This window comes from Anopheles merus, chromosome 2R, assembly GCF_017562075.2.
Source record: "Anopheles merus strain MAF chromosome 2R, AmerM5.1, whole genome shotgun sequence".
NCBI classification, from domain to species: domain Eukaryota; kingdom Metazoa; phylum Arthropoda; class Insecta; order Diptera; family Culicidae; genus Anopheles; species Anopheles merus.
The window spans coordinates 50,859-69,125 of NC_054082.1; the positions used below are offsets into that span (position 1 = coordinate 50,859).

An 18,267-nucleotide genomic window follows, 5' to 3' on the forward strand; every position below is an offset into this window, starting at 1 on the left:
TGCAAACCCTGCATACTATGCATCGACCTGTATACCCACTCCTGTAATTTTATTTTCAATTTTATACAGCACGTCCGTCAAATTGTTAGGGACAATCCCACCTATATAATATACCCACTTTGAATTTCTCTTCGCTACCAATCAAACACAACGTCTAATATAAGAGCGTTTCAACATACACCGCGACTGCAGGTGAAAGATGGATGTGAGAGTATTGTCAACCGGTTCCTCACTTCGGTGCAAAGTGGGTTTATTATACAGGTGGGCTTATCCCGAACAATTTGACAGCCGTGCTGTAGAAAAATGCAAACTAAATGACAGGAGGGGATTCGATCATTTGTTGATGTATGCGTGTGAATTCCAATGGCTGTTTTGGTTGATGTGTCGTAGTGTGGGTGAAAAACTACGTATCACAATCGAATCCCCTCCTGTCCTATAAGCCCTATAAGCCCACCTAGTCCCTATACCCACTTTGCTTCGGTGTGCGTAGAAGCTCCGTAGAGCGCCGAATGAGACATTTGGAATTATGTTGAAAAATCGATTTTAATCGCTAAAATGGTTGTCTGTCGTTCAATATCGTGTTCGATTGGCTGGCTTACATAAAATATCAAGTAGCTCATTTATTTACCTTAAAAAACAATCCTATTTGTAAACCTCGCTTTTTAATTAACTTATTTTTTGTGCGGGAATCAATTTGTAGAGCAGCAGCAATTTTGATGGCTCCCTCTCCTTGACAAGCAAGATAGAACCCTGAGAAAAGTAAAACGATAGCAGGCATTAAGAACCCCCAAACATATGCCGATCCTTCCATTAACCTGTTTAAATAGAGAAAAAAAGAGTAAAATTACGTAAATGAATGAGAAAACTAGTTCATCAATGCCATACTCTAACTTTTGTATTGTTAAAATGATATGAATTATTATCTACAATATAACATAAAATATAAATTAGTGTAATTATAAAACATAAACACAGAATAACATATTCGTCCAGATACGTCACAGATACCAACGGCTCCGAAGCCGCCTCTAAACCAACGGCTCCGGATCCGGCTTCTCGGTCTGGAGTCGGCTCCAAAATTGTCCAAAATTTCGCCCATCACTACTTCCAACAATAACAATAGCAAAGTCGGAAGTAACATTAGCGGATACGATATGAAACTCTTCTCACTACACCTAATCGGAAACAACATTAGCGAAATGTAATACTGTTGTGGGCAGCCGTGCGTGCCGACCCCTGGCTTGCCACGGGGATGACAGTGTACACACACGCGCACTATCGCACACACTAAGCGCGCAAGACCTAGTGTGTGCCGAGCGCCGAGCAGAGTGTGCACGAAGGCCGATCGAGCAGGAGCTCTTGGCAGGGGCGCTCGGTGCGGCTGTTGCACAGCCCGCACTTATCATTGAATGTTCAATGTACATTTATGTTTATTTATTACTGTACGTTTTATTATTGTTGTAAATAAAGTATTGAGTATAAACAGGCTGAGCTCCTGCTCGATCAGTACACTCTGCTCGGCGCTCGGCACACACTAAGCCTTGCGCGCTTAGTGTGTGCGACAGTGTGCGTGTACAGAGCAACTGCCACGGCAAGTCCAGGGGTCGGCACGCACGGCTGCCCACAACAGTTCACATATAAGTAAAAATTTGAGGACCAAATGAAATTCTGATGTTTTTCTAAAATTGTTCAATCAAAACTAAACATTTATTTCCCCATAATTAACACACGTTACCAGGTTCGTTTGTTTGATTTTCATTTTGTTGCAATTAAATTGATTGAAACTAAATTTAAATTGATTTTGTACTTATGTAAAAGTCAGTGAATAATGTTGAAGGTCTCTCTCTCTTTCTCTCTCTCTCTCTTTCTCTCTCCCTTTATCTCTCTCTTTCTCTCTCTCTTTCTCTCTCTCTCTTTCCCTCTCTTTCTCTCTCTCTCTTTCTCTCTCTCTCTCTCGCTCTCTCTCATGTTGGCTTGCTGACGATAGAGCACGTCGATGTGACATGGCATGGTCAACAATCATTCTCCAGGATGCTCGGCCCCTGGCTGGCTCCGACAGATCTCGTTTCACCTGATCCAGCTATCGCTCTTTCGCGTTTGAGTCGAGTGTATGCCTCACACACCTTCGCTGTTGTCCTGTCAATGATGTCGATGTCATACGCGAAGCCAAGAAATTGGAGAGACCGGTAGAGGCTTCATGTAAAAATCAGTGAATAATGTTGAAGGTCTCTCTCTCTCTCTCTCTCTCTCTCTCTCTCTCTCTCTCTCTCTCTCTCTGTCACTCTCTCTCTCTTAACGGCGAAACGTAAACGTAAAGATTGAGTACGTCGATGTGACATGGCATTGTCAGGAAAGTCCGTTACCTTGCCTCAGACCCCTGTGAGATTCGAACCATTCCGATGTCAAGTTCGGTACTCTCTGTTGAGTTAAGCTTAATATAAAGAATAAATTCCAACAAACGCAATGGTTCCGTTCTGGCTCACGATCTAAGCTCAACTACATAATTGATTTATTGTCTGATCAAGATATTTATTGTTGTGGACACCTTGGGAACTGAACGCAGCACCGATACTCAACCCTGTCGCCACTTACCAATGGCTTGTTTCGTACAGTGCGTGTCTTGAAATTCGTATATTTTATGTACTTTTAATTTGTTAAATAAATAGTAAATAAGTAGTAATGTTTGCAAACCATAAAAGACGCGACGAGTAAAAAGGAAAAAGACTTTAGTAGTGAAAAAGTGTAAAGTATACGTGTGCAAAATTCCGTCAACGCGTAAACGGTGCCGAAAGGACACGAGTTCGGAAGATATCGAGATGGACGAGGAGCCGCGCAGACTTTCTCAGCATTTCGAGGTTCCGGAATCGGTGTTTCTGCAACCGGTAAATGGTCAATCCCTCCTGCCCAATGCTCCTGCAATGGATCAGCCCACGGGATTCCAACCATCGACAAGCCAGCAAGCGCCATCGACAAGCCGAAGCCGGAATCGTGTTCGAAGCCTGATACTCACGGTATGTATAGAAGGATTTATTTATCAATGATGCTGCGCGAATTGACGATTCCGCAAAGGTGAGGCTGCTCATGTGTAAGCTGAGTGCAATGAAGCACGAAAGGTACGTTAATTTTATTTTACCCCGTTATCCTCGTGATTTTACGCTAGAAGCCACAATCGAGAAGCTGAAATCAATTTTCGGCAAGGCAGAATCACTATTAAGTAAACATTATAAGTGCATACAGCTCCGCCAATAAATCCCGTTCCGAAGATTTTATGCTGTACGCGTGCAGCTTAAGCTTAAGCTTAAGTACTTAAGAGCAGCTTAAGTGTCTCATTTTTGTGTGTGGGTTAAAGGAGGAAACGGAAAAAGATTTTCGGCTCAAATGGCTCACTCGCATTGAAGAGCACACTGATGTAACACTCGAGCAGCTTTTGGTGAAGTGCAATCGTATTGTAAATTTAGAGCTCGATAATGCAATGATTGTGGTTGAAACGGGAGAACAAGTGTATGCAATACAAAATGGCGATCGCCAGAACAAGCACATTTTCGCGCAAAAGGCGCTGTCGCAGTCGGAAAGGTGGTGCTCACCGGGGAAGAAATCTTTTTTTTATACAAATTCCGTTAGGGTACCGCAGCGTACAAGCGAGCCGTAAATTCGTCAGTGTATCCATCAATGGAACGGTCATACTCCTGCAGTTAGATACAGCGTCGTATATAACCGTTATAGACGAAACAGCATGGAGGAAACTAGGGCAACTATCATTGGTGAAGCCTTCAGTAAAAGCAAAAACTTCCTCTAACAAAGAACTGAACCTTTCTGGTGAATTTCCATCAACTGTATACATGAATAATATCAGAAAGCCAGCTATCCTTCGTGTGGCTCCGGGCGAGCTTCTTTTATTAGGCACAGATCTAGTGGATCTTTTCGAGCTTGGTTCCGTACCAATGAATACGTTTTGTGCAATAATTTCAATTCACGCGCATATCGCTGAGAAACTGCAGAAAAAATTTCCCGAGGTTGTTAATGGCACACGCGCAATCAGATTGTAGCTTAGGGAAAATAGTCGCCCTGTTTTCCGTCCAAAACGGCCAGTTGCGTATGCAATGCATGCAGTGGTGATGAGCTGAAGCGGCTAGAAAAAGCAAAAATAATAACGCCTGTTGATTAGTCCGAATGGGCCACTCCAATCGTCGTTGTTCGTAAGAGCAATAGTAATGTGGTGATTATTCGACCGGATTAAACGATACATTGCAGCCTCATGAGCATCCCCTACCATTGCCTGACGACCATTGTTACATATACGACGCAGTCGTTGGGGGTACAACCGAAAAAGAGCATATAAATTTGGCCGATCTGTTTCAACGCATAAGGGAGTTGGGGTTTACTATCCGTGCCGAGAAATGCTCGTTTAACATGCAGAAAATCTAATACCTTGCCCATATAATCGATCGTAGACCCAACCCGATAAATATCAATCCTATTAATAATTTGCCAGCACCAACAAACATACAGGAGGTTCGCTCATTTTTGGGTGCTATTAACTATTATGATAAATTTGTTCCCAGGATGCGGGATTTGAGATACACCCTGGACGAGTTGCTGAAGGACGGTAACCAGTTCGTCTGGATGAAGCAGTGCGAGGAGGCCTTCAACAAATTCAAACATATTTGAACATCTGACCTGCTTTTAACCCACTATAACCCTAAAGCTGAAATCATTGTAGCCGCAGATGCCTCCTCCGTCGGACTGGGTGCAACAATAAGTCACAAATTTAAGGACGGTCAACAAAAGTGGTTCAACAAGCGTCCCGTGCATTGAAAAATGCCGAAGCAGTATATAGCCAAATAAACCGCGAGGGATTGACTATCATTTTTACGGTGATGGGTTTTTCATAAAATGCTGTACGGTAGACATTTCTGGCTCCAAACCGATCATCGACACCTGCTACGAATCTTTGCTTCCAAAAAAGGGAATACCAGTCTACACGGCGAATCGGCTCCAAAGATTCGCACTAACATTGCAGCTGTACGATTACCACATAGATTACATATCAACGGACAAATTCGCCAACGCAGACGTACTATGCCGGCTTATCGACAAACATGCTAAGCCAGACCAGGAATATATGATCGCCAGCATCGAGCTTGAGGAAGTTGTAAGTTCTGTAGCCATAAAATCACTGAACACTTGAGAAGTTGAAAAGGCTACATGCAAAGATTTTTTACTTCGTGATGTATATCGGTATGTCACGGGCGGTTGGCCAAGGAAGTCACATTCTGGCTTTAGATCTGTTCCTGCAAACGTATAGTTCTACCCCGAATCCAATGTGGGAATAACGCACGCCTGCTGAAGTACTGTTCAACCGGGCGACAACGACGGTTCATCATCTGCTGTGGTCCTCACCATCACGGGAGTCTTCTGCGAATAGCGGTTACCCCAAATGGCGTCCTGGAGATTTGGCTTACGCCACATTTGGTTTAATTTGGAGATTTGATTTACGGTGTGTTTCGGGAAGCAGCACATCCATCAATGGATGTCGAGAACGTCAACCACTAACAGGCACGTTCTTCTAGGAGTAGAAGACTGCCTCGTAGGTTCAGGGGGTACCGGCTGAATTAAAAGGGGGACATCTTGTGGACACCTTGGAAACTGAGCGCAGCACCGCTACTCAACCCTGTCGCCACGTGACAGGCTTGACGTACGCGTTCGGATAAGTTTGACGCTGCTCGGCCCGGGATCGGTTTCTTCATATTTTATCCACCGACTCATCCCAATTTGTTTCGTACAGTTTTGTTATGTACTTTTAATCCCGTTTTCTTATGTACTTTTAATTTGTTAAATAAATAAGTAATAAGTAGTAATTTTTGCAAACCATAGAATTTATATAGTACAAATCAAGGTAACCAAATAAGGAAAGGTGTCAACTCCAAGGTTTATATAAACTGTAAGGTTCACACAACTGTCACATTAGGCGTCGATACAAACTCCAACACTCTCACCTTGCACTGCACCCAGATCGTGGTGGCCTCTAACAGCTGAATTAACTTCGCAGAGAAGTGGTACCGCTGCATGATGTTGTATTGTTCATTCCGGTCTATGGTGTCGTAGGCCACCTTGAAGTCGTAGAACAGGTGATGCGTAGATCTGGCGCTCTCGGCACTTCTCGAGGAACTGCCGCAAAGTGGAACTTTGGTCGGTGGTGGATTTGCCACTAACAAACCCATCTTAGTACCTGCCACCAAACAAAATTTGTAGCAAGGGGCGCAAGTCTGCAAAACAGGATCTTGTAGGCGGCATTACGGACTGTGATTGCTCGAAAGTTCGAGCAATCCAGCCTGTCGCTCTTTTTGTAGACTGGGTGTCGCCCGGCCTCCGTCGTGCACCGACCAGCCGCGAAGGAGACTGGTCCTGGCGATGCCGTCGGCTTCCGTGCGGCAAATATATGCCCGCTGCCTTCCCGTGCTGTCGAAGCGGATGGACGAAGCGGACCCGCCGACCACGGTCTTGCACCAAGTGCCTCCCTCCCGCAGCGTCTTCACCGACAGAGATTCGCGCCTCACGGCTGCCTTCCAGCTAGTTGCCCCAAGCTTGCGGGGGCCTATGCGGACGGAAGGGGAATCCTGCCAATGTCGAACACCTTGGTCAGTTGACACGAGGGAACGAGCCCGGGTAGTAAAGGAGAGGATGGTGACCACGCCTTCTCGCCAAGTAGTGTCCAGTCAAGATTGCCTTGGGTAGGGTCTCGAAGGGAGTACAGGGCTTGTGTGGAACGGATCTAAATACTTTCGGAATAATCGGAAGTAATAGTCTCTTGCACAAAATTTCTCCTTTTGCTACTACCTATTTTATTTTTCTTCCACTGGAGTCGTTTACAAGCAACATGCTGCTCTAGCGATTGCCTAGAGCATTTTCCGCGAAAATATAATTATATTTAGTAAAACGTTTTTTCCGTATTTTAGTGTAATCCTGTTCTGGAACGTAAGAAGAAAATAGTAATCGCTACGCGGAATCGAACCAGGGTTCCTGTGCGCAAGTTTGCCTACTTGCGCTTGTTGCCGCGCAGCTCTGATGCATGTGTTCCGCAAGGAAACAGTTTTGTCGGCTTAGTAGTAGTGGTACTACTAAGCTCCGCCTACGCTCACCGTAGGCGCCTACGCATACGCTCACCGCCTACGCATACGCTCACTGGTACTCACGTCGCGTGAGCGACACTGGGTGAATGACACCCAGCATCCACTCCTCCGGTAGTTCCTTCTGGTCCCAGACTTTCACGACCAGCTGATGCATTTCGACGGTAAGCCTCTCCGGACTCATCTTGAAGAGCTCGGGCGCCAGTCCATCGATACCAGTGGACTTATGGCTCTTAAGATACTTGATGGCACTGGCAATCTCATCCAGAGATGGCGGGGCAGCTCGTCGTCTATGCCAATGCTATCGCTGTTGTTACTGCTGTGCTGCCGCTGTGATGGTTGCTTTGTTCTACCACTTGTTGCAGCCTCTCCTACCTCTGCTTCATTCAGGTGTCCTTCGAAGTAGCACTTCTACCTTTAGATCACTGTTCCGCATCCCGGCACATTGCGGGTTTCCCCGCGCAAACCCGCACCGTGCCTCCTTTAATCTTCTGTTGAACAAGCGGATGTCTCTCGACTTGGCTAGCTGCTCCAACAACTGTTCATCTGATTCTTCAAAACAGCACTGTTTGGCCTGGAAGAGCAGAGTTTGCTGTTTCCTCAGTCATCTGTAGTTTTCCACGTTCTGACAGGTTTCATGCCGTAGCTTGCGGGCGCGCGCTGCATTATTCTCGGATAGTGCTCGTCTGCACTCTTCGTCGAACCATTCCTTTTTTTCTTTGCGTGGTAAGCGGACGATCTTGTGTTCGGCTGCAGTGCTGATGGCTCGTTCCACCATACGCCAGTGATCTACGAGGGGCATCGCGGCGATATTATTTTGAACCGGAAGCTCTTTTCCGAGCGCTGTCGTGTACCCCTCCGCCACATCAGCACACCACGTTGAGCCTTGAGAGTTGAGAGTTTCTGGTGTAGCTTTGTTGTTGAAGGTATCGAGATAAATTATTGGCATATAAATCGTAACTGTTAATGATGAAGAAGAAGTTGCGAAAACGATGAAGACACGATGTTGTTGCTTTGAACTTTGGAACTTGAATAACTTTATTGAGAAAAGAAAAACACCCGCTTTTATACTGCAGAAATTCAGGAATTCGAGCTGCCGCACGCGGATTCGAGCTGCACGATACCAATCTACAGCAGTTTTGCGCTGCGTAATAGAATTATGATGAAGTACTTTTTACGCGAAGGCAAATTTCCTTAAAGCGCCCTTTACCTCACGCTAGGCGTACTAAAGGTGACGCGTTACCATTACGCTTGCCGTAACAGTAACTACAGTAGAACGTCGATTATCCGGGCAGCTCGGGACCAGACGGTTGCCGGTTAATCGATTTGCACGGATAATCGGCCAAGAAATATCAAATTCATATAAAAATTATAATTTTTTTAATTTTTATGATTAATTCACATTGAATTTATCGATTAATCGTTAGTAGAATATTATGTTAATCAATAACTAGAGGTTTAGCAACTGTTCATGAACAAAAATTGATTCCGAAAATACCACTAGACGCTACAGAGCTGCACAAAAAAATTGTTGCTTACTTGACTATCGCTGCAAATTTTCGCCGCATGTTTTGGCAGCTGTCACATTTATGCGCACGGTTAAGCGGCCCGACGGTTAATCCGCCCCCGGATAATCGACGTTCTACTGTAATTTCGTAAATGAAGACAGAAACAAAAATCTAAACTCCATACAACAAACGGATCAAGTTGGGGTATTACTTGTTTAGTAACAATTGAACGAAGTTCAGATGGGCATCAGTATTTCAGTTAGACGTCAAATGTTTGGTTATACAGTGGAGCGTCGTTTATCCGGGTGCCTTTTATCCGGCTGTCCGTTTATCCGTGCTGTTGAGAAATGACAGTTCAATACAAAGGTGACATTGCGTTATGAGGAGGGTATTTAAAAACTGGGTTATTTTTATCCAAAAATAAGATAATTTTCCAAAAAATATTTCTAATTAATATATCATTATAAAAAAATAAATAAAATAAAATATATTATTCGACTCATTATCCGTGTTATTCGCATATCCGGGCGAGGTTAAGTTCCGAGAAGCCCGGATAAACGGCGCTCCACTGTAGTTGAATAAAAAGTTCAAAGGCAACTTTACATTGTTTATTTGGGCTCGAAAACGGTGTATAATCTTGAAAATCTTCCTATGCGCAGCTCCGCCTGCTGTGAAATCTTTGTACAAACTGCCAACAGCAACTTTTTCGGACTGTATTATTCATATATTTTGCAACAGACCGTGAAATTTCGGTCCGTATATTTTCGGCCTTAAGGCCGCTTTACAGTCGAAGTGAACGTAAACGTGAAATCGCCTGGCAAAACGCTGAAAATTTATTTTTTACATTCAAATCTGGCGATTCAATCAAAACAACCAATATAGGAATTCAAACAAGACCCGTTAGGACTAGAGATAGGTTCTCCGGATCGCACCCACGGTTCCGCTCCGGTTCCGGCAAGTATGATTCTGGAATCGCTAGTTCCACCGGAATCGTCCGGAATCGTTCGGAATCTTCCAGAATCTGCCGAAATCATCCGGAATCGTCGGAATCGTCCGGAATCGTCGGAATCGCTCGGGATCGTCCGGAATCGTCTGGAATCATGCGGAGTTGTTCGAATTATCTGGAATCGTTTGGAATCGTCCGGAATCGTCGTAATCGTACGGAATCGTCGGAACAGTCGGAATCGACCGAAATCGGCTGGAATCGATCGGAATCGTCCGGAATCATGCGGAATCGTAGTCAATCGATAGTAGTGAATGTGAGAAGCCACATTTAATACATATTTCACTTTCTCCTTTCTTGCATGCACCTCCGGCAAGTACAGCTTCTCCAAAATGTTTGGAGCGTTCATGGAACTTCTTAGTATACTGGCATCAAAAGAGCTTACCCGTAACCCGGACCAAAGGGGTTAGGAATCGAACCTATAAAGGACATGTTATTAAAGTCGTGCGACTTTATAACTGTGTTCATAATTCAAAATAAAAATATTACAGATGTAAGAATGTCATTAGTTGTTGATTAACACTAGGTTTACGGAACCCGTCAATTTGACGGAATTTGAACTTTGCAGTGAAATACGAACAATACCTTTTGTTTAATTTCGATTTTTTTTCTTTTCGTAAATTCATCATAACATGCTATAAGTTTGTAGCATAATTTTATGTTCTTTCCGTATAAAGCACGGGAAATTAATAAACGGGTTACGCCGTGCACTTTAGTTTAACACTATATTCATACAATTACAATATTCATACGATTTACATGTAACTCTTGGTTCATATATAAAACACCTCCCCAACCGCACGCATGCACCTAACCGCTTGATCATCCGACTTGAAGTGACACTCTCGTTTTTCTCGGGTCGTCGTCCCGGCTTCGTGTCCTGCGACACGATCGCGATGGCCGCGCCTGTATCGCTGATGGCTACCAACGTCAACGGTTGTCGCTTATAGCGAACAACCCAGAGTGGCAATGTCGCGCGATGCTGGTTCTGTCCACAACATCTCCCCCTGTTAAGATAGCTGGTACTGGTTCAACCAACGTGGAGGTCTTTTATTTCTAGAAGATCGACGTGGTGCTTGTACCAGCTGCGTTCCCTCATTATCATCTTCCAATTGCTCGGCAGAACTGTTATCAGCTAACAGGACAGGAGATTCTTCTTCAGGTGTCGGTGAACATGATGTGTACACTGAAGACGAATCATACAACGATGATGACGATGACGGTGAGGACGTGGACGATGCTGACTCAGACGTAGATAATAATGTAGACGATGGTGACGATGACGGTGAAGACGCGAACGATGCTGGCTTAGAATTGGGTGACGACACAGACGATAGCAATGGCGTACACTGATTTACGTCGCTGGATATTGGTGATGTTCTTGGCTGTACATTCCACGTTCCCAAGAGTACATCCAACGCCATGGGTTGTGAAGGACGATTTGATTGATGGAAGCTTACAGAACGCCTGCGCATTTGGTTTATATGTCTACGAAGTATACGCTGGAAACTAGTTTTAACCTCGTACATAACGCTACCGCATCTCTTTGTTACAATTGCAGGCTCCCATTTCCAATTGTTTCTATAAAACGTTTTGATGTATACCAGTTCTCCACAATGCAAAACCTTCATATTATCCGGCACTCTAGGCTCATTGGAAATAGCAGTGGGCCGCAACAAGTCAAAACATGTGCGCATTTGACGCCCTAACATGACCTCGGCTGGTGATTTGTTTTCATCAATGGCTGGGTTTGGAGTGGATCGATATGTTTGCAAAAATAAATCTATTGCCTCAGGAAGCAAAGTATCATCTGAACAAATCTTTTTCATTGCTCTCTTGAACGTATCTACGAACCTCTCAGCTTGGCCGTTAGATTGAGGATGAAAAGGTGCCGTTCTTAAATGTTGTATGCCATTACTTGTGCAAAAATCTGCAAAAATTCCGCTTGTAAATTGCGTCCCATTATCACTCACCAGTGTAACTGGAATGCCAAAACGTGCAAATATTCCTCTTAAAATTGCTATGGTCGCTGAAGCAGTAGTACTTGATGTTTTAATAACCTCTGGCCATTTGGAGTAAGCATCTACGATTATAAGGAAATAATCTCCCTCTACTGGGCCTGCATAATCGATATGAACTCTCTGCCATGGAGATGACGATTTAGGCCAAGGAACATGAGGTGAATGTGCTGGTGTTTTCGCTGCAGTTTGACATTTCTCGCAAGAAGCTACGCATTCGCTTATATCACTATCTATTGAAGGCCAGTATACGTAGCTACGAGCTAACGATTTCATTCTTTGAATGCCAGGGTGTCCACGGTGAAATTGCCTAAGGCATCTTTGCTGCAGGATATTTGGAATTACGACTCTCTCTCCGAATAAAATACAATTTTCTACTGCTGATAGGGCTTCTCTTCTCGCATAAAATCGTGATAATTCTCCTGCATAAGTAGTATTTTGGGGCCAGCCCTTTTGTATAAAATGAAATACTTTGCATAAAATGGGATCTTTTAGTGTCTGTTTGGCGATCTCCATGAAGCTAATTGGTAAGGATGAAATATTACTGATGACGACTGACTTTACATCCCTCTCCAATTCCAAATTAGCTATAATATAATCTTCATCTGGCTTGTTGTGCTTGCTTATTAGTCGTGATAATATGTCGGCATTGCCAAAATTTTCCGTGGAAATATATTCGATTTGAAAATCGTACATTAGAAGGGTTAGGGCAAAACGCTGCAATCTGTTAGCAGTGTAAACAGGTATTCCTTTCTTGTTACCAAATATTCTCAAAAGAGGTCTGTGGTCTGTTTGAAGGCGAAAATGTCGACCAAATATCATTTTGTGGAATTTGGTTACCGCAAAAATGATTGATAACCCTTCCCGATCGATCTGACTATATCCTTGCTCGGCTTTTGTAAGCGATCTTGATGCATGTTGCACAACTTTCATAGTACCGTCGGGCATCCTGTGACTTAAGGTTGCTCCTAGACCAACAGAAGACGCATCAGCTGATACTATTATCTCGAATCGTGGATCGTAGTGGGTTAACGCTAGGTTTGACGATAATATAGTTTTGAACTTTTCGAAGACCTTCTGACACTCTGCTGACCAATCAAATTGTTTCCCATCCTTCAACTATGCATCTAGTGGGTATCGTAGATTACGCAGATTTGGGATGAAACGACCATAGTAATTAATCGCCCCAAGAAATGATCGTACTTCGCTGACGTCTGACGGTGCTGGCAGATTAATGATCGCTTCTACTTTGGATGGATCGGGACTGATGCCGTTTCTATCTATTATGTGCCCTAGATATCTTATTTGTGACTTATTGAACGAGCATTTATCGACACGGATTGTAAAACCGTACTCCTGAATACGACCTAGGGTTTGAAGCAGAGTTTCATCGTGCTCTTCTTGATTCCTACCTCCGACAATGATGTCGTCCATATAGCTGGAGACGCCACGTAGACCAACAAGCATCTTGTCCATCAGTTGTTGGAATGCAGCGGGGGCTACCTTGATACCCGGTGGCAGTCTGTTGTAGGAATACAACCCTTTGTGTGTGTTGATCGTCAAGAGACTCCGGCTCTGCTCTGCGATTTCGACCTGAAGGAAAGCATCCGTTAAATCAATTTGCGTAAAATGAGTACAATTACCTAGTTTGGCGAATATATCTGCTGGTAACGGAAGCGGATACTCCTGGGGATGCAATGCTCCATTAAGCCCGGTCGAGTAATCTCCACAGATCCTTATTTGGCCGTTTGCTTTCCGTACCACAACAATCGGCGCAGCCCAATCAGAATAGTCTACCGGTGTGATTACTCCCAATTGCTGCAACCTGTCGAGCTCTTTATCAACTGCGTCCAGCATTGCGTACGCAACTGGACGCTTAGGGCAGAAAACTGGACGACAATGCTCCTTCAGTTGCAGATTAACGTTTCCTTTTGTACATAGACCCATACCAGCTCCAAAAAGGCGGGGAAATCGTTGTTCCAAATCCTTAACACTCGATGTATGAATGACGTTGCATATCTGGTCAATAGGCACTGACCACAAAGAAAATGCCTCGACTAAATCCGTGCCCAGTAGTCTCAAATCCGCTTGAGACACATATATCGTTTCTCGACGCTGCTTCTCTCCGATGATGATGTTTGCATTAAACTCTCCGATTATTTGTAGCTCTCCTCCTGATGCTGTCTTAGCGTCAACTGATGACGGTGATAGTGGTGGTGCTCCAATGTGCTTCCATACGTTTTTACCGATGACTGTGATGTCGGAAGCGGTGTCTAGCTGTAGTCTTAGACTTTTGCCATTGATGTTGAGTGGCACATATTTCCTCCTCTGCTGGACGCTGTGCACGTTGACAGTAACAGTTCTAGTACTCGTTTGATGTTGATCGAAAGGGTTATTAAAATTGTTGCGTGTTAAACTGGCCTTCGTGTTACAAAACCCTTCCTTGTGCCCTATTTTACCACACGCAGTGCATTTATAAGTACGATATGTGCAGTTACGAGACCAATGTAATGCTCCGCACAGCCAACACGGATGGCGGGGGTCTCTTGAGGATGACAGTTTACTAGAGGGATAGGAACGATGGTACTGAAACCGTCTTTGTTGTACTGCGTATACTTGTTCTGACGTGTCACGCTCGATCATAGCGCTGTCGCGTCTCAGATTGATGATGCGCTGACATTCTGCCGTAACTTGTTCTAATGTAGTTTCAGGACGTTCCTCAATTCGGGATAGCAATCTTTGCCTGATTTCCACTTCGCAATCATCCTTCAATCCGCAGACAAATACGAGGCATTTGAGCTGTTCCTCAGAAAGCTTCCCGAGCTCAAAGTTAATAACCCCTCGGTTAATGCGACAAGCATACGCTAAATAGTCCTCAGATTTCCCTTTGCACGTATTTAGACATTTGAAGCGTCTATGTAACAGGGACTCCTTGGTGCCGAACAAGTCCGTGAGTTTGATGACTGTTTCTGACAAAGAAAAATCACGTGAATATTTTGGTAAAATAAAATTGACATACCGATCGTGTTCGAGGGTTCCCAGTTTGCGCATAAGAAGGCGCACTTTCGCTTCGTCGCTCAAGCGTGCTGCATCTTTCTCGAACAAATCCTCATATCGGCTGTACCATGCTGCGAATGTCGATCCAGCTTCAGCATCATAGTTAAACTCCTTTAAATGGCTGCATAGTGAATCCAGAATTTGTTCGGGCGATGTGAGTGAATTTTTTTACTGCTTCGTACACGAAAATGTTCCTGCTCTCACTGATAAAGCGTTTAAAACGTTATTTTCTTTTGCACTTGTAACACTTAAGGCTCAACGATGAGTTTTTTTGTTTTTAATACGGTTAGCATGGGGGGAAAACACGATGGCGTTTTTTTTTTCTTCAATATATATCGCGGGCTCGACTCAATGATAAGGTAAATCTCGTCGCCACTTTTATGTTCTTTCCGTATAAAGCACGGGAAATTAATAAACGGGTTACGCCGTGCACTTTAGTTTAACACTATATTCATACAATTACAATATTCATACGATTTACATGTAACTCTTGGTTCATATATAAAACACCTCCCCAACCGCACGCATGCACCTAACCGCTTGATCATCCGACTTGAAGTGACACTCTCGTTTTTCTCGGGTCGTCGTCCCGGCTTCGTGTCCTGCGACACGATCGCGATGGCCGCGCCTGTATCGCTGATGGCTACCAACGTCAACGGTTGTCGCTTATAGCGAACAACCCAGAGTGGCAATGTCGCGCGATGCTGGTTCTGTCCACAACACATAAGTATTATTTTCTTAAGTTTCATAGATTTTCAGATACATGTGTGATATAACTATCTCGACAGAAGCCGTCAAATTGACGGGTGGGTTGATTACATTTAGTTTATTTCGTTTAGTTGTAACAATTTTTTTTATAAAAAATAAAATTACGTAAAGAAAGCGAATTAATTAACAAAACACTGTATCAAAATCAGGGAAAAGTAAAACACTGGCTTTTCACATTCACTACTATCGATTGAATACGATTCCTCACGATTCCGGACGATTCCGATCGATTCCGGGCGATTCCGGGTGATTCCAGTCGATGCCGGTCGATTCCGACTGTTCCGACGATGCCAGAAGACTCAAGTTCACGTTCCGGCCGCCGCGCATATGTCAATGCTGTCTGTCGTACATTTAAGCCAGGAATGTCGCGCACTGAGTTCCTCAATATCGTTCGGCATGCACGCTAGCTTCTTGTGTTACTTTTTGTATCTATTTGTATTAGGTTATGCACTGAATAAATGACATGAAATGAAATGGAATTCCGACTATTCCGATGATTCCAGACGATTCCGGTCAATTATGGCGATTCCGGACGATTCCGGGCGCTTCCGGGCGATTCCCGACGGTTTCAATGACTCCGCACGATTCCGACGATTCCGGACGATTCTGGGCGGTTCCTGCTTGTCGGATTGAACCTACCCTTCGGAACTGAGTCCAAAATTAGCGGGAATCGTCTGGACCCAGTTCCGCTTTTTTATGCGCTTTGCCCAACTCTAGTTAAGACCATATCACCCATACGTAGGACTCTGGAGGATCATTCAAATTCGTTTCCATTTAATTAATTTTTTCATCATTAAAATTTATTAATGAATTTATGCAATATGATTTGCAGATAAATATGATTTAATTATTATTTTATAAAGAATGAATGATTATTTTATAATGAATAAAATGTTAAATACTAATATAAAAGTTCACAATAACATATTATTATAAAATATTTAAATCGCATTATTAGTTTATATTGATTTGCTTAACAAATATTTAACGAACCTATCACTGATCGGACTTTAGCCGTTAACATTTTTCATGGTGAAATATGTTTCCTAAAAGACAGAACATTCGGAGTGTCGAACAGTAAATTTCTATTTTTCGCCCGATCGAAACGGTAAACATAAACCTCTTCAACAATATGACATGCATTTCGCTCCACCCAGAATTTCACCTCACGGCTACATGAGGTGAAATATACAGCGAAATAAACTATTTGACAGGTGAAATATCAGACAGGTTCAGCTAAAGGGTTGGGGGAGACACAACATCCACTTTCATAATTCTATTAAAAATAATAGCAGAACATTCTCTAATTGGAAGAAATCATGAACGGTTGACTCAAAATTGACGAAGTACTCGATATTGAAGTTATGTAATGGATTTAAATACGATTTTGTGCACGTTATTTGTTTACATTACACATCAGCTGGTTGCTGTGATGCTTTATCCGTCAGATATTTTGCCTGTCAAATAGTTCATTTCGCTTTATATTTCACCTCATGTGGCCTCGCGGTCACGTTTTGCTCGCGGTGAAAAATAATGTTCAGCGGGGAATGATAAGGATACGCATTTAATTCATTATTTGAACTTGTTTTGTAGTCTCAATAGCCGGTGAATTAAATTCCCTTTGTTTTGGTGTACGATGAGTAATATTCCGATTAATATTCATTGAAATATAGCCGAAAAACAAAATTTCACGTTCATGTTCACACAAGGTCTGAAGCGGCCTTTAGATTAAGCATCGTTTATTTACAGGGATTTCTAATTGAATAAAAAACGTTTACCATTGATCTCAACACCTATAGGTGAAAGGCCATGAGAGTGACAAAATGCTGACAAATTTTTCAAAACGTGAGCTTTTGTCACTTTTTTGAGCTTTTTTCAAAATTGTGTAACCTTGAGCAGCCAGGAAATAAAGTTGACAAAAGTTGACAAAAAGCGCCAAAATTTGACGTTCGCGAAAAAGCGTAAACAAACAGCTATTTGGCGCAGTTGTGACCCATTGCTATGATAATAATGCTAAAATGCATTATTCTAATTGATTTATGTACCTATTTCGTGCTTCTTATCGATGATATTCAGATGTTGGAGCTTTTTGTCATTCTTATGTATGTTTTTGGTGTGGCCACGAGAAAAGCTCTTTTTTGCAGTTGACAAGCAATTTTGACAAAGTTGAAAAAAATTTCAACATTTTTTCACCTCCGTGGCCACGTGCTATATGATTTCGATGTTAACATTTTCCACGGCTAACTAATGAATGCATCCATATTGTCAACCCATTTTAATTCAATGTCAACATTGTCTACTTCGATGTGATAAATGTCATTAGTAGATTTTTTTGGCGGCCTACAAGCAGTGTGTGTCTTAGAAGCACCAGCATTAGCTACATATTGAAGAAAATGTTTAAACATCTGGTATAGAAACATATAAAATTAGCAGAATAACATACACTGCTTGCAGTCCGCTGCAAAACAATCAATATTCGAATTTTATCACATCGAAGTAGACAATGTTGATATCGGATGAAAATGGGTTGAGAATATCAAGGTCCTTGAAAGAGAACAGGTCGAAGCGCTTAGAGTAAATTGACAGAAAGCCATGGGAAAATTTTGACAGTTAAAGTGAACATTGTTTATGTTTAGCGATGGACGTTGCTATGGAGTGAATGAGAGTTTTGTTCTGCATTTTACATTCAAGTCCTGGTAAATTATTTGAAGAATTAGAATCCAATTAGAATATTACATGACTGATATAATCAAAGGATCTCTTTTATCATTCGTAGCCGGGTTATA

At 42.9% G+C, this 18,267-nt stretch overlaps 1 protein-coding gene across 4 annotated transcripts in view; it reads right to left on the minus strand.

Annotated features, from left to right (window-relative positions):
* Nucleotides 1-18,267, minus strand: part of LOC121603757 (adhesion G protein-coupled receptor L1-like) — a 38,740-nt gene that overhangs the window by 2,185 nt on the left and 18,288 nt on the right. For all 4 annotated transcript variants that reach the window (XM_041932960.1, XM_041932961.1, XM_041932959.1 and 1 more), the window contains one exon: nucleotides 629-815. In XM_041932960.1, coding sequence (XP_041788894.1) covers nucleotides 629-815 — 187 coding nt within the window. The remainder of the gene's footprint in view (nucleotides 1-628; nucleotides 816-18,267) is intronic.